General features: G+C 46.4%; 2 protein-coding genes across 9 annotated transcripts in view; one reads left to right on the top strand and one right to left on the bottom strand.

Annotated features, from left to right (window-relative positions):
• Positions 1-16,699, top strand: part of CERS5 (ceramide synthase 5) — a 44,239-nt gene extending 27,540 nt beyond the window's left edge. For 2 of the 4 annotated variants that reach the window (XM_073318481.2, XM_073318480.2), the window contains 5 exons: positions 94-186; positions 7,917-8,045; positions 8,371-8,477; positions 10,701-10,857; positions 15,423-16,699. In XM_073318481.2, the coding sequence (XP_073174582.1) occupies positions 94-186; positions 7,917-8,045; positions 8,371-8,477; positions 10,701-10,857; positions 15,423-15,575 (639 nt within the window). In that variant the 3' untranslated portion in view covers positions 15,576-16,699. Of the gene's footprint in view, positions 1-93; positions 187-7,916; positions 8,046-8,370; positions 8,478-10,700; positions 10,858-12,836; positions 12,969-15,422 lie in introns of those variants that run through there. The other 2 variants (XR_012155711.2, XM_078849476.1) reach the window with 2 other exon arrangements.
• Positions 1-22,715, bottom strand: part of COX14 (cytochrome c oxidase assembly factor COX14) — a 40,165-nt gene extending 17,450 nt beyond the window's left edge. For 2 of the 5 annotated variants that reach the window (XM_073318482.2, XM_073318485.2), the window contains exon 1: positions 4,435-5,545. Coding sequence is in view for 1 of the 5 variants with exons in the window: in XM_073318487.2 (XP_073174588.1) it covers positions 21,986-22,165 (180 nt within the window). In the remaining 4 variants the exon portion in view is untranslated. Of the gene's footprint in view, positions 1-4,434; positions 5,546-21,750; positions 22,175-22,567 lie in introns of those variants that run through there. The other 3 variants (XR_012155712.2, XM_073318487.2, XM_073318486.2) reach the window with 3 other exon arrangements.
• Positions 22,716-24,056: the final 1,341 nt, after the last annotated feature.

Raw genomic sequence — 24,056 nt, 5'->3', positions numbered from 1 at the left:
GTAGATTGGTTGTTAGGGGCAGGGGGGAAAGTCTTTTAATGCAAATTTTGGAGTACTTTGCCTTTTAATCAAATGTTCTGTTTTTTTCCCCAGCCCCTAACATCCAGTCTTTTCTGTTATTATATCATGGAGCTGGCCTTCTATTGGTCTCTCATGTTTTCTCAGTTTACAGACATTAAACGAAAGGTAAGAGAAGCCAGAACTTCACTAAACGCATGAACAGACGGGGCTAACAGGAGTAATTATGTCTCTCTGGCTAGTAAAAACTGCTGAAATATAGCTATAACTGCATTTTCCTGTCACTCATCTCTTTTCACATTCCGCTTCCTTTTGTAGACGGTGCACAGACAGGCCTTTGGGGACTGGCAACCTGGCAGCCCATCCTTATCACTCTGCAGAGGGAAGAGGGGGAATCAATCCATATATCCCAATAGAACAGTTGATTCAATCTTTGTATAAAAATATATTTTAATTAGGAGACTTGCAGGAAAATATAGAAATAAAATGCTCTAAACATTTTCTAGACATGGGTGGCGAGGCTAGAATAAAGCTTTTTAGTTTTGGCAAAATAAAGAGGACTAATAGTTTCTGTATTATTCTATAGGGAGCATGACTTCCATCTGTGACTGAGCTAACCTACTTCTCACATGCTCTAGAAAATTTTATATGTAGCGCTAAGCGATTTAGGAGCCTAAGCCTCATTTTCAAAAGTTATTTGGGTGCGTAGGAGCCTAAGTCCCACTGAAAGTAACTTAGGCACTTCGGAAAATGTTACCCTGCACCTCTTCGTTTGGGCTTGGCAAGTGATTTTGGAAATTTCTTGAGTCTCGGTTCATATGGGGAAGAGTCTCCTTGCTGTTCCTATGGAACATTGTGTGTCTTCCAATGATCTTTCATTCAAATGCATTTCAAATAGACTTCTCTTTCCTAAGCCCCAATGTCTATATCTGTTAGTCACACATACATACAGTCCTCTGTTTAGTTACAAACAAATATAGAGGAGCTTAGTGAATTTTTTTGGCTTTGTTTATGTGATCAAGCAAGGCCTGCTTTGTTTACTTGATATATCTTTACTCCCTTCTGATGAGAGAACTTCCCATCCCCAGTGAAGAAGTAGGATTCCCAGTTATTCCTCCAACCACATAAAGCAGGTTGATATACATCTTCCTAGCCAGTTTCAGGAAGTACTGTGTTACAAAGCTAGTCACACCTTTGTCTGGGTGGCACTTACCCAAAATTTAACCTGTGAGATAAGATTACTGTACTAAAACCAGGAAAACAATTCATAGAGACGTAACATTAATTGTGATTATCTGCCTGAGTACTACCATCTTCAACGGTCTCTTGATACACACCAAATACTCCTATAAGATGAAGCCCTGCTAGCAAGTCAGTATTGGTCTACATAAAATGCAGAATCTGATTAGAAATTAAATCCAAACAGTTGAACCAAACAGACACTGAAAAGCACAAAGCTGAGATGGTCATAGCACAAACTGGAGGCAACTTCCTTAGACATTCTGGTCACTGTCAAATAAAATTTCAAATTGGGAGCTTCTCAGTTAAAGCCCCATCAGTACAGATACATTATGCAATCTTGGGAGAAATAAACGGGGATTGGCCATTGTAAAATATTACCCAGGATTTATTAAGAAGTGGGATTGAATTCAGGGGATTATGATGGAGGAGAAAAAGTAGAACATTAGTGGGCAATTATCAAGAAAATAGTCATGAGAGAGTAAATGTGTAAGGTAGGAAGTGAATCTTGTAAGATGTTATCATTTAAATGCTATCAAATCTGTGTTTGAGTGCCAGCCTGGAGTTTCACTTTTCACTGTAATCTTTTAAAATTTTGCTTATGGGTTTTTACTTTTATTGAAATCTGGCTGTGTGTAAATAGATTGCTGTTTATTGTGTATAAATGGTATGTGATGTGACAAGAATCCTGTCTCTCAGACTCCATCCAAGGTGGACGAAACACCATAATTTGTGAATGTCAGTATGAAATGTGGTACTGTATCTAAGGGGATGCTATCAGGTTGAAATTAATAACTTCTTAAATGAAGATTTCCTGTTGCTAATAAGAAAAGGAGTACTTGTGGCACCTTAGAGACTAACCAATTTATTTGAGCATAAGCTTTCGTGAGCTACAGCTCACTTCATTGGATGCATACTGTGGAAAATACAGAAGATGTTCTTATACATACAAACCATGAAAAAATGGGTGTTTACCACTACAAAAGGTTTTCTCTCCCCACCCCGCACCCCCTTGCTGGTAATAGCTTATCTGAAGTGATCACTCTCCTTACAATGTGTATCATAATCAAGGTGGGCCATTTCCAGCACAAATCCAGGGTTTAACAAGAACGTCTGAGGGGGGGGGGGTAGGAAAAAACAAGGGGAAATAGGTTACCTTGCATAATGACTTAGCCACTCCCAGTCTCTATTCTAGATAAGCTATTACCAACAGGAGAGTGGGTTCGTGGGGGGGGGGGGGGAGACCTGGATTTGTGCTGGAAATGGCCCACCTTGATTATGATACACATTGTAAGGAGAGTGATCACTTTAGATAAGCTATTATCAGCAGGAGAGTGGGGTGGGGGGAGAGAAAACCTTTTGTAGTGGTAAACACCCATTTTTTCATGGTTTGTATGTATAAGAACATCTTCTGTATTTTCCACAGTATGCATCCAATGAAGTGAGCTGTAGCTCACGAAAGCTTATGCTCAAATAAATTGGTTAGTCTCTAAGGTGCCACAAGTACTCCTTTTCTTTTTGCGAATACAGACTAACACGGCTGTTACTCTGAAAGCTGTTGCTAATAACTTTACTTTTTAGTTTTGTCATCTAATTTACTTTTGGCTATTAACACTAATTAGTCTTTGCACTTCACACAGTGAAAATAAGAGTGATCAGTTTCACATGTTGTTTAGTCAGTTTTACTTACCTGTTCTTATTCTTTATGTAGCATTTTGGGCCCAGTCACTTAAACTGGGAGTGGACTGCTCAGTGTGTGCTAACACAGTCCCTATCAGACACTTTGCTGGGAGGGCCAGAAGCTTCATCTGACAATGGGGGAAATCAAGCAATTGTTGCTGGAGTATTATAGGGCGGGAGACAGAACCCAGGGGAGTAGGCTTGGTATTGTGGAGGAAAGAGGGTGCTGCAGATGGGTATTATGGGAGGGGAGAGAAGTTTTATGTATGGGTTTTTTCTGCTTCTATCTTGGCCTTTTGCCCTGGGTAGAGACTCACTCTCCATCTATCTACAGCATTACCTAGAAAACAAAGGTTTCCTGAGACAGCTTGGCAGGTAGGGTAACTTTATTAATACCCCTTTTGCAGTGGATATTACCAGCCTCAACAAGGTCAGAGGAAGTTATCATGGGGTTTGATTACGAGATGAGTCTTCCAGCATACTCCCCACCCAAGATGTGGAGGCTGGGTGCAGCTAGGAGATAGGGATGTAAATAGCATTTTCAAAAAGTAACCATTTAAACTATTAAAAGTCTATTAGTTAAATGTTTAACCATTAAGGAGTTCACAACATAGGTGGGGAACGATGGGTGTGGGGGGTGCTCCAGCACCCCCACATTTTATGTGGGGCTCTGCTGCTGCCCTGGGCAGCTGGGACCCTGGGCACGCAGGGCCGGCAGCCAGGACCACAGGTGCCCGGGGCTGGCAGCTGAGTTTAATTGTTAACCGAATACATTATCAATAAGACTGATGCTTATCGGTTAATATTTTACATCCCTACTAGGAAAAAAGAAGTTGTTAAACCTGCCACAAGGGCCCCTCCCAAAGTAAAATGTTTCTTTCCATCAGAGTTCAATTGATAAAATTAATCTCAGTGGTTTGGACTCTCCATGACCTCATTCACACTGGGGATAGGGCCCTTGCTAAAAGACCTTTCATTAAACTCTGATGGGGCTCTTAGCTCATTAGGAGCCACAGACAGACCTTGACAGCTTCTTGAGAGTCGGCTGCCTGTGTGAGTAAAATTATGTAAGAAGTGTGCCCAAGTTTCTAGAACTATATCAGCCCTCCTTCCTGTTGGCTTCTTCCAAGGGCCATGATGCTCTACCCGTTATTGTGAAGGAGGAAAGGCCAGATGCTGCAGTCTCATTTTAGCCTGATTGCTGGCACCTATGTTGGGCACCTCACCCACTGTCTGTTTGAAAACAGCCCAGCTAGTGGACCCTTGCTCCAATGGTAGACTGTGAAATTGCAAACTATTCCAGTAAAACTCAGCCCATAGAAAACAGTGTCAGACAAGACAGAACACTTTGACCCTCCTTAGGTCAGGGTCAATGAGTCAGTAAAAACCTTTTTCTTACTACTTGGGTTACTATTCCCAGAGAAGCTAAATCAACAATCTAAGTAGGTCTTCTCCCGCAGTCAGATATTTAAAGCCTGGGTAACTGGATCTACTTACCTTTTGTTTCTACGGGCCTCTGAACTGTCAATTCTTTTGGTCAGAGATACTTGCTGTTAACTGCCCCTCAAGTGGCTGTCTTTCCCTCTGTGCAGCTAGGTTTTGTTGAACAGATTGGGAAGTTGCTTGGCTGCTCTTCCCTGAACCCCCATGAAGAAGTCTGGCTCTAGGTTAGCATGCAGACTCTTCCCTTCTTGATTCTGATGCTTAGTATCTGAATTGCATAGCTCAGGATTTCAAGTAGTGCTGTCCTTGCTGGTAATGTTCAGAACTTGCTTCATGTCCTGGACAAGTGAGGAGCTTGCTGAGGCATCTGATCTCTGCATAATCATTTCTTTGGCATGTAATGAGAGAAGCCATGTGTCTGTCCCAGGCCATTCAGCATTCAGAATGTGCACTTGCCCCATGCTGGCATCTTGTCACCAAGTGACTGTCTCCTCATCACCAGGAAAGGGAAGACAGTCCCTTTCAAAGGGCTGGGCTGGGACTGGTCCATGCTTAGTGCAGATTCAACTGTGATTAAATTGGTAGGTGACTCCCACATTGTAGGGTAAGCAAATGCTAAGGGGAGAACCAAATAACAAATGAACCTGGAGTTTAGAGGTACGCAGCTGCAGGCAACAGTGCGAAGTTCAGTCTTAATGTTAAGTCTGGTGGCTAGGGAAAGGGGGAAGAATGAAGGATGTGAACGAACAGCTCCAATGCTGTTCAGCGGTGCGGGAGTGAAAATGATCTGTACTGAAGTAGGGAAGAGATGAGTACAGCATGGGACCAGTGTCCCTATGTACCATGCTTATCTGCCAGTGCTGGCGCAGATGGGACAGCAGTGGGACAAATGGCCTGTGTCCCAGAGGAAGAGAAGCTGACAGCCAGGTAATGTTGAAATGAGGGACAGTGCAAGAATAATCTTGAGCTCCTGGAGTACATTCCCAACGTATTGTGGTGGCACACAGGTCATTGTAGTGAGTGTCTTCTAGTCTTCAGCATGTCCCTGGGTGTTACTTTAATTCAACTGAAGAACTCAGGGAGAGCCCCAAGAAATACTTGAATTCCTCATCCCTACCCACTTTCACTGTGTTTGGTCTTGGGGCAATATGAAATTCAGGCAGGGAGACAAGAGTCTGAAAAAAATCATATCTCAACTTTAAACTCTCCTGACACTGTTTTTCAAATCCTTAAAATTATAGAATGTAAACAGTGGTACTATAAATGTTTAAAATGGAGCCACAGAAGGTTCCACAAGTACAAGGATTGTTGATTAGAGAAACAAATGAGAAGTTATTTACTTGAAGGAACCAAGCCTTTTTGCGTAACTTGTTTAAACAGTGAAGTTTGATTTAGTAGCAATCATGTTTAACTAAACCTGGTCTTGATCCATTAAAGGGCTTATACAAAAGAGCCTTGTTAAGGTTGATTTGGGAAATCCCAGGTTTCATGGCTACGTGAGAGAAATTATTGTGTGGAGGTTAAAACCCAGGACAGATAGATCTATTCCTAGCTTTGCCACTGACTAATTTGTGTCTCATTGGGTGAGGTGTTTTACCTCTGAACTTCATTTTCCTCATGTTTAACGTGATATGGATAATACTGCTGTGGGTGGTGTGAAGCTATGCTCATTAATGTATTTAAAATGCTTTGAGAGCTTTGGATAATAAAAGGTCTCATGGGCTACTATATTTACATTGACTGGTCATTAGTATCCATAAAATGGTGACAATCCCAAATGAGGTGTGTGTGTGTGTATATACATATTATATATATATATATATAAGTCAAATCTCCATATTGTAAATTCAGAGCGAGTACTCATGGGTACCTTAGTGCCAAAGCAGGTCAGTTGGATAAAAGTTGGTGCTAACTGGCATTTTCAGGAGCTGTGACATTCACTTGCAGTTGAGCAGCAATCATAGAATCATGGACTATCAGGGCTGGAAGGGACCTCAGGAGGTCATCTAGTCCCACCCCCTGCTCAAAGCAGGACCGATCCCCAATTAAATCATCCCAGCCAGGGCTTTGTCAAGCCTGCCCTTAAAAACTTCTAAGGAAGGAGATTCCACCACCTCCAAAAGATGTGGGAATTATTTCTACCTTAAAAATCAAGGACAAGATTTCCAGTCTTCTCTTTACAACTGAATGCCTCACTGAACAGGATGACCATGGGGCAAAGATGGTAGAAATGATTTAAAAAAATGAATTTGGAAAGTGACTTTTCATCCATGTGAATAGCAGAATGATGGCTGGTCATGATCACTAAAATCTAATTCCACTCTGCCGAGTTTTAGCCATTGGCTTAGTGTTTGTCCTTGGAAAACAAACCGACAGTTCAGAGGAAACCAGCGGTTTATTACTCTTGCTCTATAAAGTGTAAAGTAGAAAATTGTCCCAATTCTTGTATTGACTTTGTCGTCCCGTCTCTCTCCCCCCCCCCCCCCCCCCCAAATATTCTGTAACTTCTGGATTTGTTCTGTCCTGAAATACAAAAAGTCAAGCAAGCTATGGTAGATCTTGCAGCCGCAGAAATGGAGAGAGAGAAGCATTTGGGGCATTGTTTTCTATTCATTTTAATAAAGAATTCAGCACTACAGAAGTTGATTAATTCCCCGCTTGAAATGCCTTAACAAAGATGCAAATGCAGGACATAGGTATTGGGGGGCTATGTCAGAAAATTGTATGTGTTGTAGAATTTTAATGGACTGATTTGCTGTTACTGTATTGCCAGGCAGGCCCTGATGCATGGACCACACATGGCCTCTGCTTGCCTTACTTCTGGTGGGCTTTTCCCACTTGATAGCAGTAATAGCAGGTCTATTTCTTGTTACTCAGGTCAGTGATCTCTAGAGTAGACCTTAGGGATACATCTACATGGCAATCAGAAACCTGTAGCATCAAGTCTACAGACTATGGCAGTAAAAACAGCCATGTAGGTATTTTGTCTTGGGCTGAAGCTCAGCCTCTGAAGCCCACCCGCCTCCTTGGATTTCAGGGCTCAAGCCTGAATGTCTGCAGAGCTATTTATAGTGCCACAGCTCAAGTCTGTAGACCCAGGCTCTGATACTCACTGCTGCTTGCCGTGTAGACATATGCTAGCAATGCAGTCATCCCAAAGCAGGGAGAGTCAAAGTGCAGGCCATATGTTGGCCTCTGGAGTTTTACAGTGAGGCCTGCAGATGTACTTATCTTTGCTATGGAGCTGCAGCCCAAGGAGACTACCGTAGGCCCCAGCATGCAATATTCCATCTTGATTGAAGCAAAACTGTTAATCCCGATGCGGCATGCTGGGACCTGTAGTGTCTGTGGTCTGCACCTCCCAAGTAAAGATGATTGTGGCTGAAATCTGCTCTGCTTTTTGCAAACAAGGAGCTTGAGTGTCTGACCTAAAATAACCATATGGCCCTTTTTTTGTCAGTCGTGGTGCCCCTGTTATAAGTGTCTGTGATCATTTGGCTGCCAAAGATCCCTCACATTTCATCTTCCCCTTTCAGGATTTCCTGATCATGTTTGTCCATCACTTGGCTACAATTGGACTCATTACATTCTCCTATATGAATAACATGTTGCGGGTGGGAACTCTGGTGCTATGTCTACATGATGCCTCAGACTTCCTCTTAGAGGTAAGTTTTGCCTGCTGCTTCCTGTCTGAGCTTTGCATCCCTAATGACAAAGGAGCACACTCTTGAGGCAAGAGGATAAAACCTAGCCTCTCCTGTTTCACCCCTCACCCTCCACACACAATCCAGGCTGGATGTCCCAAAAATACACACTGCTGATTCCACTCTGTTGGCTTTCCCCCAGGACATCTCCCAAGTTGATAATAGTCCTTAAATGTTCCAAACTCCTTGGTGACTTAGTGGCTTGAGTGCTCCAGCACTGTTTTCCATATGATCAAATGATTGTGTCTGGTGAATGCTGTTTTAACACTTTTGTGTTTTTTCTCAGGCTGCAAAGCTGGCCAATTATGCTAAGTACCAGCGCCTGTGTGATGCCACCTTCATACTCTTTGGTGTTGTGTTCATAGTCACGCGACTGGGTATTTACCCTTTCTGGTAAGTACCTGGATCTTTCTGAATAGAGTCAAGTATTTGTTCCTTCCCTCCTCTAAAGGCAGTCTTTGTATTAGGGATCCTCTCGCTCATTACAGGCAGCCCCTCAGCATGAAGCTGCAGCCCTCCTAAATGTTGCTTAGGAGCAGAGCTTTGAGGTTTTGTCAGAGTGGTTTCTTCATGTTTTGTCATGTACTTAGAGTAGGAGCACCCCTAGTGTGAGCACAGAGTCAAAAAGTGCAGCTGAATGCCACCCCCAACTGCAGCCTACTCTCCCAGCCAGTAACTCCCAGACATTATACAGATCAGGCTTGTCTACACAGGGAACTAAGATGAATAAAATAAAGGTTTGACGTTAAAGCACCCCTAAACCCTTTGTGGATTTGGAGGGTTAAGCTTCAGTAAAGGCCACTTTACTTCCGACTGAGAGCATTTACCCAGCAATTTAGTGTGCATTAACTTCATATCATTAATAAATTTGTCCAAACTTTCCTGAGTGTCCCGGTGTAGACGAACCCACAGAACCAAAGGTGGTTTAATGTCTTTTGAGAAGATCTTGTAAAAATTGAGATGCCAGTGAGGCATATCCTCTCTGAGGCAAGGTTCTGTTTGTGACGCACTTCTTTATGGTCATCCGAAGTACCTAGCTCCTCTCCTGCTGGTCTCAGATTGTCTGCCCTGACTCCTGTTCTAGCTGCATAGAGCCTGAAATAGGTATTGGGGTATTTTTGAATTTAGAAATCGTAGCTGTTTGTAATTAATCATTCCGTAATGAGATTCCCCTCCCCTCCACGTGGACAAAGTCAGGCTTGGTGGGATCTTGTTGCTGATCATTGTATTTATCCACGTCTTGTTTTCCTAGAGAAGGTGTCTTCTAAGGTCTGCTACACCTGGGTTTGTCATGGTCCTACATCCTTATTTTGTAAACAGCAAGGGCCTACTTTCCATCTCTTTGGGATGTATTTCTGGGGTAGGATAAGCTCCTATTTAGTTTTAGTTTTGTCCCCGAGGCAGAGGCACCAAGGGCCCTTGGAAAAGCATCCCTTTTAATTTTTGTATAGCTCCAAACAAATATAAAAGGGTCTAGATAGGGAAAATGTCGGTCCCCTCTGCCTGCCACAAATTATGCTCTCTTCAGACGGGCGGGTGTTACTGCTTTCCACTGACAAGTGAGGCAATCCTCTCTCTGCTCTTCACTCCATTGTCTGCCATGATGCAGACCACCCTGTCACTCAATGTGTCTTATAAATCTTGAATGTGGTTTCCACTGGCTGTAATGTAATTCCTCAGCTTCAGAGGGAGAACTTGTGAGTCTCCAGTTGCATCTGAAGCTGCTATGCTATTCCACTTAGTACAGGTTCCCTTCCCTGATCAGTGGTATAATGACATGAAACTGCATGCTGATTCCACCACAAGCTGCTGCCTAGGTAACCATTATTTTTAACTGCAACTAAGGCTCTGGATTCCCTTCCTGAAAGTTAATTTCTCACTTTTTCAATAAATGCTGAAAGCATTGATCTTTTAAAAAATCTCTCCGCAATCTACCCTAGTGACTACTTTATAAACAATCAGACTGCTTTATTAAATTCCTTAAGTACTGCCAATAAATCCCAGTGAAGAGAACAATTCCATAACCATCTTCAAGGAGGACCTGGTTTTGACCCACTAGTTGGTTTTCAATTCCTTTGACTTGGGAGAAGGGACAGAGGAAATGGCTAGGAGTAAGGGAACAGCAGCTTCACTGTCAAAAATTCTTCAAAGCCCCCAGGTGGCATTCCTGACCTTTACATGTGGTCAAGATCATCTGTGCATGTGAATAAGGCTCATCTCTCCACTCAATGCCATGTATACATCCAAAACAGCATTGGTGATCCAAGCAATTGCCATCTCTCCCTCTGACGCCATTGTGAATGCTGATCGTACCCTGGAGAAGAGGGTGGAGAGTGGATTTTTATATTTAACCTAAATTCTGAGTCTCCACATCTTCTCCTATTGCTGCTTAGTTCAAGGGACTTTAACTCAAGTCCAGCTTCAGGCCTTTCTCTACTGTGCAAGGGACAGTAGATCAGGGGCATCACACTATGAAAAGAGCAAAGCAATAGAAGCTTAAATGGGACAGATACCTATTGTGTGTCTGCCCAGTCAGCTCAGTTCAGAGTTGAAAACTGGGAATTCTAGTCAAGCAGCAAAGCAGCCAATCCAACAAGCTCCTTGATTTTCTTTTAGGATCTTGAATACTACCTTGTTTGAGAGCTGGGAGCTGATTGGCCCTTATCCTTCATGGTGGCTGTTCAATGGACTGTTGGTAACCCTGCAGGTTCTGCACATCATCTGGTCCTGTCTCATCATTCGCATTGCCTACAAGGCCTTGTTGCGAGGAAAGGTAAGGGCTCCTGTGGCTGGGCTGGCTCCTCTCTCTCTCTCTCTCATAAGCGCTGAGGTGATCAGGGCATCTGTTTGAAAATCAGAGGGAGACGTCTGCATTGTTCAGCGAGGCCAGTGCTGGCTCCAAGGTGAGGGTAGCAGGTTTGCTGTTTCCGTGAGTGACTAACTTCATCTAGGGCTGTCCTGGTCAGTTAGGCTTGGCAGGCTCTAGCACCCACGTGGCCCAAGTGTTTACATTGGGAGGCACACGCTTTTTGATGGTCTGGCCATGCAAGTGAATAATGCTGTCTGGCCTGTTCAAATGCTTTAATGACATCTTGCAGTTCAGTTTGTGTGTTGCTCTGCTTGTTCTGGTAACTTGATCAAGGCTTTTGCCTTCCCTCTTGTGGCAGCTTGAAGACCAATCACTCTCTATGCAGTACGAGGCGGGGAAGGTTGTGCTCCCTGGTTTAATCTGGAGCTGCCATTAGGAGCATCTAAATATCTTGGGGAAATTGTCCATGTTACAAAATCCAACCTTACCGACATCTAGGGTGATGTGAGCTCAATATCTGGAGCTCACTACAGTAATAACCCAGGATTAGGACTGTCGGTGCATATCCCAACAGTGCAACAATGTAATCCAGGTGAGGATGGCAAGGGAGGCTACTGGAAATGTAGTGGGACCTGCTGACAGTGGGCCAGTGGGACTCTGTTTATAGTGTCCAGTTTCAGCCTGCAGAATGTTCTGGTTAGAATGAATGCCTGATGGATAAGGGTGTGGACGGCAGCGCTTCGTGTTAGAGGGGAAGATGCTGCTCTCTGCTGCAGGCCCAGCTGCCTCAGAGAGGCGGTACGTATAAGTGTAGTTCAGTTAGTGTTCGTCCTAAGAGCATACTGTGCTCTCTGACTTGGCGCTCGTGCCTGTCGCACCACTTCACTCAAAGATAAGCATTTCTTGGCCTGTCTGCCACCCCAGCCAACTCCTAGAATAAAAATAAAAGGCCTTGGAGCTTGCCTTTTGGAGCTGCTGTCCTGTCCCCAGCACATCAAAGCCTAGATGAGCTGTTACTGGCCTGTACTCTGATGCTAGTGCTGCTTTTTGGGGTTATACTGGAGTTCCCAGGATTTTGCCAGGTCTGCTTATGGAGGAGCGACTCTGTATCACCAAAGACATGATCCTTGTAACAGTGATGCAAAGTCCTTCCATATGCCTTGAAAGACATGACAGGGAGGCAGCCTGAACTATCTCCTTCTGGCTCTGATGGACATCCAAGGAACAGAAGGAAAATTTCAAGCTGTGGCTTTTAGGTAAGTGCTCTGTGAAGAGGGATGCTTGTTCCAGACACAATCCATGGGCTTCTAGCACAGTTTCTTTTCCCCTGCTGCCTGTAGTTGACGATTTCCAGGCACCGGGGTGGGTGGAAGAGACAAATTCACATGCATTTGACTAGTAACAGGCCCTGAATAGCTTGCTGTCAAGTTCCTCCCTATTGAATCAGTGGTTTTCAGGCCAGTGGCTGAAGGCTGGAGTACTTCAATTATCTTGGATCCTGCTCCCCATTTTTACCCATTTGTGTCATGGCTGGAAGCAGCTTCCTTCAGAGCCAGGCAGTGCTGTTTGATCCTCCACCAGAAGGGGTAGCTAGACAGTAACAGATGTTTGTGCCCCCCTAGCTGTTTGGGAACTAAGCCTGAATCCCACTCATGATTGCATTTTCACTGCCTATAGACTATTGGGCTGGTCTGTTTGTAGGGAACTTGTTTAGCCTAAAGGAATAGTTGAAGCAGTCCTCTGGCAATGTCTGTTGGGGGGAGGGCCTTCTGAGGGGTGGGGAAGGAGCATGTTGCAAGGTGTGTGTGTGTGTGGTCTATTATCATTTGTTGCTGTCTTCCATGGCTGCTGCTAGTTTCCCAGTACAGTATCTGTCCGTGTAGCTGTCCCCACACCTGGAGGTCTATATCTCTCTCCTCTCCTTGCTTTTCTCTCCTGACCAGGTGACCTAGCCAGGAAAGGACTAGACCCTGCCTCTGTACTCTCCACTCTTTTCTCACTCCTTTTCTCTGTGCCAGATTGGAGCTGGACAGTTTCATCCCTTGCATGTAAGTGTAATCTGTGCTGTTGCTTGTAGAGTGGACCATGTGTGTGTCTCTTTCTCTCTGAGCTTTAAGACATAAATACAAAACTGAGAGTCTGAAAAGCTGTTTGGCTTCAGATAGGCTGCATTTTGCAGCTTCCTTTAAACTGCCTGCCTCATTGTGAGTTGCACCCAGGTTAACAAGGTGTGGTTACAGATCACAGGAACCTAAGGTGCTGGTTTGTCTAGTGGCTAGAACAAGGGACTGAGAGCCTGTTCCCAACTCTGCCGCAAACTGGCTGTGTGACTGTCGTTGGCCAGTGTATAAAAAGGGGATACCTGTTTCAGTGCTTGTAACACTGAGGAGATCTATGGATGGAGGGGGCTATAGCAACACAGAGAATTATCTTTAGTTCTCACTTAAGAAAAACCAGATGGTGGAAAAATACTTTTCTCAAATGACTGTGGGACTAAAGCAGAATAACATCTAGGGGTTTCTGTTTCCTTTCCCTGGCCAGTTGAATTGCTAAAATGGGGTATGGTAGGGGAAGATAGGGAACCTCCAGCTGCAGAGGGGTTTTGGCACCTCCTAGGTTAAGTTTGCACATGCAGCTGGCCTGGTGAAACCCAGCCTGGAAATCATTAACTGGCACTGGCTTTCTGCCAGATTTTTCCATTTGTCAGGAAACTTGCTCTCTGAGTCTGTATGCCAACTCAGAGTAGGCAGGGCTGATCCTGATCCTGATCTTTGGTGGAATGTGTTAGTCACTGAGAAACTGCTTGCCCACCGTATACTTGGGGGCTGTTAGTTCCAGACTCACAGGTACAGGGAGCTTGTCTTGGGCTGTGCAAGGGTAGGGAAGTGCTCTATACAGGCAATGGGGAAATAGGGAGACAGCTCACCTCTTGCAGCACCCATGCCTTTATAGCCGTGGCATTTAACCAGTTACTGGGTTACTTGTGTATGATTAAATCTGAGTTAGTGAGCTTTTCGCATTGTTGTTTGCAGTGTTGTAGCTGTATTGGTCCCAGGATGTGTGAGACAAGGTGGATGAGATAATCCTTTATTGGACTGACTGCTTTTGGTGAAAGAGACAAGTGCTTGAGCTCCACAGAGCTGCTCATCAGGTCTGGTCATCTCTGTGGAGCTTGAAAGTTTGTTTCTTTCACCAACAGCAGTCAGTCCAATAAAAGATATTTCATCACCCACCTTCTCTTTCACACTGTCATGCATCATTTGGCATTATACTGATGATACACTGCCCCCTTGTGGTAAACTTTAAGGAGCGAATACCATGAAATTGCATGGCTGACTTCTCTAGTCTTCAGACTTTGAAACCTGACATTTCAGGTTTCAGAGTAGCAGGTGTGTTAGTCTGTATTCACAAAAAAAAAGTATTTGTGGCACCTTAGAGACTAACAAATTTGTTAGGCACAGGTGCCACAAGTACTCCTTTTGTTCTGAAATTGTACATCAAACTCTCTCCCCGGCCAATACCTTGTAAAGCACGGGGAGAGATTTTGGAGGATTCTAAGCTTCACATGCAAACTAGACAGATCCTATGATCATAAGACCTAAGAGTGGCCATCTGTAGAGATGTAAATTATAAAGGCTTTCTGGTTATAGATGCTTTCTGCATTCCTAGTGTCATCTGCATGACTGTAAATTAACCTTTCCCTTCTACAGACCACCATTCAAATGTATTTTGGCTCACAAATTAAGAGTTTGTGTACACCCATTCCTGAGAAGAGGGGTTCCCAAAATGTGGTCAGGATACCACTGGTGGTACATGCGCTTGACGTTTCATCAATGCACTTCACAATAACTTTTTACAAAGGTGGTACATGAATCAAAGTTTGGGAACTGATGCCTTAGATAACTAACCCACTGTGTAGTTCTCTGTAAACAGGCTCTAAAGAGGGAAGCATCTTATACAAATGGTGATGTGCTAAATGGGGCCAGTTCCTTTTTGAAATAAAACATCAGTACTCTTTTGAGCAAACCTTAAAAACAAACAAACTCATCCCTTTAGAAACTAAAACTGATTACCAAAAGGTGTCTGAACAAGCTGGTAACTCATAATTTAGTACTAAAACAAATATTTCTAATTTGCCATTTGGAAAGGCATCCTTTATAATCTGTGCTATAATTTAGCTACTGGAAGAAGTATCAAACAGTGATATATTGCTATGGGCTCCTTCCATGGATCTGAAATCACTTCAACACATCCATGTGAAGAGAGCTATAATACTGAACTGGAAGTGCAAAAGTTAGCTTGGCCAAAGCTGTACATCATCATCATCTCTTGACTTGGTCCCCTGTTCTGAATTCTGTACCATGCTCCCTATATGTGGTTGGAAGGTCCCACTTGTGGGGTTCAACTTTAAATAATTCAAAGAATCTAATACGGGGGAAACTGATCAGATAGACAAGACCTCTCAAATAGCTGTTCCCTATGAATTTGTAATCTTTCTTCCACCTCTGCCTTTGATTTTAAACTTTCAGGTATCAAAAGATGATCGCAGTGATGTAGAGAGCAGTTCTGAAGAGGACGACATGACTTCAAATAGCACAAAAGGAATCTTCAGCACTTCAAGCAATGGTGCCAATCGGATTAATGGTCATGTGGCTAGTGCCCAATGGGCAGAAGAGGAGTAATGCTGGGGGAGGCCTCCAGCAAACATGGACTTGGGTCTAAATATCTAGATGTGTTGCACTCCACATTCCTAAGTGATCTTTAATCAAGATACCCCTTCCCTCAAAAAACATCCATCAACTCTGAGATGGGCACAATCCAGACCAGTCTAAGGTTTCACACCACAGAAGGGACCGAACCGAGCCAATTACTAATGCAAAAACAAAGATGCAAATTTAACTTTTAAGAATATAAGCCATTTTGTATTTAATAGTCCCATCTCTAATATTATTTGCAAAAGTATTTTTGTGTGACAAACTGGTTTTTACTAGGATCAACTCAAGCTTGATGGAATGAGTTTGGGCTGGGATGGACATTGACTGTGGACTGGTTAAGGTACCATTCCAAAAATGTTTCTTGACCCAGTGCAAGTTCAGTATGTTTTCTTGCTGCATTCCAGGATCCATTTAGATTGTGGTCTGGTATCACCCAGATACATCATGCTGTAAGCTGTAGCACAGAGGGTTTTTTAAATCATTTATAAATTATCAGTCCTGCTGTGACTCTGTGTTACAGCCATGCATTGAATCGGATTGTGATGGACAAAGAGTGTTTTAACTTGCCATTGGGATGCTATGTGCTAAAGAGAGTATAATTTATAATCTGTGCTGTTAAGACGGACCAAGTGGTATTTGATGCCCATCCAAAGTCTTAAATACAACCTAAAAAATGTTGCACGCCTGACCTTAATTTAGAGAAATATCACAGCACATGCATACCTGCAGCTCATGTGAATTTTAAGACTTTTTTACAGGAGTTACAGGCTATGGTTGGTGAGATTTATAAGACAGGACATTAGCCAAAGATGGAGCAATGCTCGTGGGTTATATTAACTTTCCACACAGGCAGAGATTGCAGCCCTGCCTGTGTGTTTTTAAAGACAGAAGTGAGCATTGCTGCAGCTGCCTTTCCACACCACTGACTTTGGAAATCAGGACAGCAGAGGCTTTGCTTCTTTCTTTACTCAATGGTACTTCAGGGGCAATGGAAGACACCTGAGTGTCATAATCATGTGCAGAACTTCAGAAATTTGAGTTATTTTATACAATTGTTTACTCTTATCTGATTAAAAAAAGCTTCAGAAATTTGTTTGACTTGCATTTTTTCTGCATTTCTCTAAAACAGCAGCTCCTGCTCTGTAAACTTCTCTCACCTTGATGTATTGGAGGATTGGGCCAAACGAAATCTGATGAGGTTCAATAAGGATAAGTGCAGGGCCCTGCACTTAGGATGGAAGAATCCAATGCACCGCTACAGACTAGGGACCGAATGGCTAGGCAGCAGTTCTGCGGAAAAGGACCTAGGGGTGACAGTGGACGAGAAGCTGGATATGAGTCAGCAGCGTGCCCTTGTTGCCAAGAAGGCCAATGGCATTTTGGGCTGTATAAGTAGGGGCACAGCGAGCAGATCGAGGGATGTGATCATTCCCCTCTATTCAACATTGGTGAGGCCTCATCTGGAGTACTGTGTCCAGTTTTGGGCCCCACACTACAAGAAGGATGTGGATAAACTGGAGAGAGTCCAGCGAAGGGCAACAAAAATGATTACGGGTCTAGAACACATGACTTATGAGGAGAGGCTGAGGGAGCTGGGATTGTTTAGCCTGCAGAAGAGAAGAATGAGGGGGGATTTGATAGCTGCTTTCAACTACCTGAAAGGGGGTTCCAAAGAGGATGGCTCTAGACTGTTCTCAATGGTAGCAGATGACAGAATGAGGAGTAATGGTCTCAAGTTGCAGTGGGGGACGTTTAGATTGGATATTAGGAAAAACTTTTTCACTAAGAGGGTGGTGAAACACTGGAATGCGTTACCTAGGGAGGTGGTAGAATCTCCTTCCTTAGAGGTTTTTAAGGTCAGGCTTGACAAAGCCCTGGCTGGGATGATTTAACTGGGAATTGGTCCTGCTTTGAGCAGGGGGTTGGACTAGATGACCTTCAGGGGTCCCTTCCAACCCTGATATTCTATGATTCTATTGAGCAAGTTTAGCATATAAGAAAGAAATCCTATACACTGCAGAAAGTTGTTGAATTGCTCCTGAACTAGTGAACCCCCCTAATACTCTAGGCAGCATGGTGCCAGTAGGGACTGCTGTCTCAAATGAGAGAGAATAGTGTTTAAGATTCAGTGCTTCACTTAAGTGCCAGCTATGGTGCTCTGACTATAGGTCAAACGAGCTTTAATCAAGTGACAGGCTCTTCACAAACATTTTGTAAAATTATTCACTGTGTGCAAAGCTGGACACATTACCTCCATGAATATTCATTATTCCTAGCTCCAATAATTTCTATTCAATGTCCCTAAATTGCCCCAGAGTTAGGGTTCTTTTGCTACAGATGTATGTGAGTAGAACACATAGTGAAAGTTTAGCAAGGTACACTATGTCTAGTATGGCCAAATACTTTTCCAAGTAGCCTTTGCCAAACCTACTTCCACTTCATACTGTCTTGAGAAATACTTACACATCCTGCAATTACTATTAAGGAAACTCTAAAGTTAATAAGAGGAACTAGCAGCTGTGGCTTACCTGTTTTATAGCACTGTTACTCTAGTAGCATTGAGATAAAACAGTCCAAAGCAAAGTTCAGACTGCACCAGGCCCTCTGTCTGTTAGGCTTGGTGTTGAGACCAAAATCTACAGCAAACTCCACTGTCCATAATTTTTTTTTCCAACTAAAGGAAAGTTCTTGTAGGAATTTGCTTAGTCTATTTTCTACTTTTAATCTCAAGCCTGTCCCCAGAACCGTCTAACATTGAAATGAAACTCTAAGCTTGTGGAAGTGAGCATCTGGCCATGGGGAGGAGGACACACAACTGTTAAATTCATGCATTTCTGGATCGTTTGGTGACTGGAAGACTTTACCGTGGATGTGAAACTATTGTTTACAAAATCTAATATGCTTGGAAGCAGGACTCAGTCCAAAGCTGTTCCAGAAATTTGTTCTCCACTTCCTCAGTTTGAGTCTACACTAAGAAATTAGGTCAGTATAACTCACTCAGCAGTGTGAAAAATCCACCCCCCCCCCCCCAAGCAATGCAGTTAAACTGACTTAACTCCTGGTGTAGACAATGCTAGGTCAATGGGAGAATTCTCCTAGGTTACATCTACAGTACAGCCAGACTCCACTCTCTGAGATTGATTTAATGGGTATAGTGAACACCCACCAAATCAACAGCAGCTCGCTCTCAAGTTGACCCCTGTACTGTATGCCTGATGAGAAGAGTAAGGTAAGTCAGTGGGAGAATTTCTCCCCTCGACCTCCGCACTGTGCAGACCCTGCAGTAACTTGACCTACCCAGACAGCTGTTGGGGAAAACAACACAGCAGGACACAGCTTATCTAGCAAGTTCTTGGAATGTATTGGATAATTTATTTCAGAAGGTGGAGAAAGCTACAGGGGGGGAGGCCGTTCTAGATTTGATTTTGACAGACAGGGAGGAACTGGTTGAGAATTTGAAAGTGGAAGGCAACCAGGAAGAAAGTGATCATGAAATGGTAGAGTTCATGATTCTAAGGAATAGTAGGAGGGAAAACAGTACAATAAAGACAATGGATTTCAAGAAGGCAGACTTTAGCAAACTCAGGGAGCTGGTAGGTAAAATCCCATGGGAAGCAAGTCTAAGGGGAAAAAACAATTGAACGACAGTTGGCAGTTTTTCAAAGAGACATTATTAAGGGCACAAGAGGAAATTATCCTACTGTGTAGGAAAGATAGGAAGTATGGCAAGAGACCGCCCTGCTTAACCAGGAGATCTTCAATGATCTAAAACTCAAAAGAGAATCCTACAAAAAGTGGAAACTTGGTCAAATTACAAAGGATGACTGGTTTCAGAGTTTCTACTGAATACATCTGATGAAGTGAGCTGTAGCTCACAAAAGCTTATGCTCAAATAAATTTGTTAACCTCTAAGGTGCCACAAGTATTCCTTTTCTTAAAGGATGTCTATAAACAAACAAGTATGTAGGGACAAAATTAGAAAAGCCAAGGCATAAAATGAGATCAAACTAGCTAGGGACATAAAAGGAAACAAGAAAACATTTTACAAAGACATTAGAAGCAAGAGGAAGACCAAGGACAGAGTAGGCCCATTACTCAATGAGGGGGGAAAGACAAAGGAAAATGTGGAAATGGCAAAGCTGCTTAAAAACTTCTTTGTTTTTCACCAAGAAGGTTGGTGGCAATTGGACATCTAGCATAGTGAATGCCAGTGAAAATGAGGTAGGATTAGAGTCTAAAATAGGGAAAGAACAAGTCAAAAATTACTTAGACAAGTTAGATGTCTTCAAATCACCAGGGCCTGATGAAATGCATCCTAGAATACTTAAGGAGAAGATATGAGCCATTAGCAATTATTTTTGAAAAGTCATGGAAGACTGGAGAGATTCCAGAAGACTGGAAAAGGGCAAATATAGTGCCCATCTATAAAAAGGGAAATAAGGACAACCCAGCGAATTACAGACCAGTCAGCTTAACTTCTGTACCCAGAAAGATAACTGAGCAAATCATTAAGCAATTAATTTGCAAAACACATAAGAGATAATAAGGTGATAAGTAATAGCATGGATTTGTCAAGAACAAATCATGTCAAACCAACCTGATAGCTTTCTTTGACAGGGTAACAAGCCTCATGGATGCGGGGGGGGAAGCTGTAGATGTAGTATATCTTGACTTTAGTAAGGCTTTTGATACTGTCTCGCATGACCTTCTCATAAACAAACTAGGGAAATACAACCTAGATGGAGCTACTATAAGGTGGGTGCATAACTGGTTGGAAAAATCGTTCCCAGAAAGTAATCATGAGTCCTTCACAGTCATGCTGGAAGAGCTTAAGGAGTGGGGTCCCGCAGGGATCGGTTCTGTTCAATATCTTCATCAATGATTTAGATAATGGTAGAGAGAGTACACTTACAAAGTTTGAGGACGATATCAAGCTGGAAGGGGTTGCAAGTGCTTTAGAGGATAAGATTAACGTTCAAAATGATCTGGAGAAATGGTCTGAAGTAATTAGGACAAATGCAAAGTACTCCACTTAGGAAGGAACAATCAGTTGCACACATACAAAATGGAAAATGACTGCCTAGGAAAAAGTACTGTGGAAAGGGATCTGGGGGGTCGCAGTTGCTAAGCTAAATATGAGGCAACAGTGTAATGCTGTTGCAGAAAAAGCAAACATCATTCTGGGATGTATTAGCAGGAGTGTTATAAGCAAGACACGAGAAGTAATTCTTCTGCTCTACTCCGCTCTAACTAGGTTAGAGGTTAGGTTAGGTTGTGTTCAGTTCTGGGCACCACATTTCAGATGTGGTCAATTTGGAGAAAGTCCAGAGAAGAGCAACAAAAATTATTAAAGGTCTAGAAATCATAACCTATGAGGGAAAAATTGGTTTTGTTTAGCCTGGAGAAGAGAAGACTGAGAGGGGACATGATAACAGTTTTCAAGTACATAAAAGGTTGTTGCAAGGAGGGAGAAAAATTATTGTCCTATCCTCAGAGGTTAAGAACAAGAAGCAATGGGCTTAAATCACAGCAAGGGCACTTTAGGTTGGACATTAGGAAAAACTTTCTAACGGACAGAGTAGTTAAGCACTGGAATAAATTGCCTAGGGAGATTGTGGAATCTCCATCATTGGGGATTTTTAAGAACAGGTTGGACAAACACCTGTCAGGGATGGTCTAGATAATACTTAGTCCTGCCTTGAGTGCAGGGGACTGGACTAGATGACCTCTCGAGGTCCCTTCCAGTTCTACGAGTCTATGTCAACTCCAGCTACGTTATTCATGCGTAGCATAGGTCAACTTACTGCAGTAGTTGAGACATAGTCCTATTAACCTAGCTACTGCCTCTCAGGTAGATTACCTATGCTGCCTGGAGAACCCCTCCAATCAGTGTAGGTAATGTCTCCATTGAAGCATTATAGGGATACAGCTACAGTGTTTTTAAGTGTAGACAAGCCCTCAGTCTCCCTCAACCTGCGGCTATTCAGTTTGCTGGCCTGGAAGTGGATAATTTTAGAAGAATGGCATCAAGGCAGACACCCCCCCCCCCCGCCCGGGGTTTTGAGTAAAATTGTGTATTGATGTTGATTTAACTGACTTACTCCTCCACTCAGGTGGTTCTAGTCACATACTGACAAGAGGAGAAGTAAGTAAAATATTTAATCACGTGATCAAAACAGATGCTTACACAGAGTTACTTTGTAACGTCTCTCTAGTGCAGAAAATCTCCAGACACGGTAGTGTGCCTGAGGAAAACCCCAAGTGATCTAAGCTAGCCCTCATTTGTGATCGGGAAGGGTTGCACGTGCTACCTGGTTACTGCAGCAGGCGTAATCTCAACCTAGCCTCTGGCCAGGCAGCCGGCCAGAGAGCAGGACTCAGTCCTCAACGACCCCTGTCTTTAGCTGGTTCTGGTCAGGCGGCTTCAGGGCTTTCTGGCGCTGGAAGTAGCGGTAAACCCTGGCGCTGCAGAGATAGCCCCCGTAGGCGGTCAGAAGCATCATGGAGCCGGAGAAGGCCTTATACCCAAAGTCCGCGAGCTGCTTGGCGGAGGCCATGCTCGTCCCCTGGAAAACACAAGGCCGGTCTCAGCCGCGGGTGCCGCGGCCCGCCGAGGCCTGGCGGCCAGAGCCCGCGGGGCCCAACGCGCTTCGCCCGGGAGAGCGCAGGCCCGTCCCCTCCCGCGGCGAGCCCGGGCCCGTCCCCTCCCGCGGCGAGCCCGGGCCCGTCCCCTCCCGCGGCGAGCCCGGGCTCGTCCCCTCCCGCGGCGAGCCCGGGCGTGCCCGAAGCCGGCCGGCCTCCGGCAGGTCCCCGCGGGGCCGGGAGCAGCCCGGCTGCCCATGGCCGCGGGCCCCCGAGCCTCGCACACCGACCGCGGCCTCCCGCCGCCGCCCGGAGCGACCCGACCCGACCCCCCGCGCGCCGAGCGGCAGGGCGGGCCCAGCCCCCGCGACCGTCACCTCCTGCCGGGCGCGCTGCGAGAGGACGCGTCTCGGAGGCCGGGGTCGGCGGCAGTTCCGGGTCGGACGCCTCGCGCGCACCCCGCCCTCAGCCCGGTCACCGTTCCCAAGAGGCGACGCCCTTCCGGTCACGTGTTCCCAGCCGGGCGGCGGAAGTCAGGTGCCGTAGCGCAGGGCGTTCTAGGCCGGTGCATGCTGGGGGCTGTAGTCTCCGTGGGTGTCTGCCCCCCTCGGGCGGGGCGGGGCGGGGAGCAGGGCGATGGGGGAGCCAATGGCGGTTGGGGGGCTGGGGCAGTGACGCGGGCTGTCTCCCCCTCTGCCTGTCCCTGCGTTGCTCAGTAGCCTAGCCGGCCACAGGGCGCCTGGCACGTGACCCCCCCAGTCACGTGCACGGTCACAGGCCCCCCCCCCCCCCCCCGCAGAGCGGAGCCCCCAGTCCCACGTGCCCCCCTGATGCTCCGGGCCGGGCCCGGCGCGGGGTGGGGGGGGCTCAGAGCTCAGTATCCCCCGCCCCTGCGGAAACCCCGGCACCCCTGGTGCCCGCACCACGGCCCCGCCCCCGCCCGCTATGCCCAGCCCCGGATACCGCCTGAGGGGGCGGCGGCGGCGGCGGCGAGGGGGCCTCCTCCAAACCGCTCAGCCTGTGCCGGGGGCGCGCTCCGGGGGGGGGGCCGCGCTCCAGGGGGGGCGCGCTCCGGGGGGGGCCCGCGCTTGGGGGGGCGCGCTCCGGGGGGGGTGCGCTTTGGGGGGGCCGCGCTTTTCGGGGGGGGGGCGCTTGGGGGGGGGGGGCCGCGCTTGGGGGGGGCCGCGCTTCGGGGGGCGCGCTCCGGGGGGGGGGCGCTTTGGGGGGGCGCGCTCCGGGGGGGGGGCCGCGCTTGGGGGGGGCGCGCTCCGGGGGGGGTGCGCTTTGGGGGGCCGCGCTTCGGGGGGGGGGCGCTTTGGGGGGGCGCGCTCCGGGGGGGGGGCCGCGCTTGGGGGGGGGCGCGCTCCGGGGGGGGGCCGCGCTCCGGGGGGGGCCGCGCTTGGGGGGGCGCACTCCGGGGGGGGCCTGCGCTTGGGGGGGGGCCCGCGCTCTGGGGGGGGGCGCGCTCTGGGGGGGGCGCGCTCCGGGGGTGGCCCGCGCTCTGGGGGGGCGCGCTCCGGGGGGGGGCCGCGCTCTCCAGCCCCCCCCTCAGGGCACCCGGCTCCGAGGCTGCTTCGGTGCAGGGAGCGGGCGGGCGCGGCAGCGCGGAGTCGGGCTTGGGCGGGCTGCAGCTCGCGAGCCTCCGGGTCCCCTCGCGGACACAGGCGGGCCCGGGAACACGCGAGCCTGCAGCGGCCGCCGCCCGGTGCCGCTGGCTCCCGCCCAGCCCCGTCACCCGGGAGTCTGCCCTGCTGCGACCGCTCCTGCCCCAGCCTCCCGCCCCGCTCGTGGGGCAGAGCCGGGGTCCGCCGGGGTCCGCCCGGCTCCGTTCGCCTCCGCTCCGCCCCTCCACGGGCTCCTTCCCCA

This window comes from Lepidochelys kempii, chromosome 20 (assembly GCF_965140285.1).
Source record: "Lepidochelys kempii isolate rLepKem1 chromosome 20, rLepKem1.hap1, whole genome shotgun sequence".
Taxonomy (NCBI): Eukaryota; Metazoa; Chordata; order Testudines; family Cheloniidae; genus Lepidochelys; species Lepidochelys kempii.
Note: the sequence above shows the minus strand (reverse complement) of the source record. Positions and strands in the feature narration are given on the sequence as shown.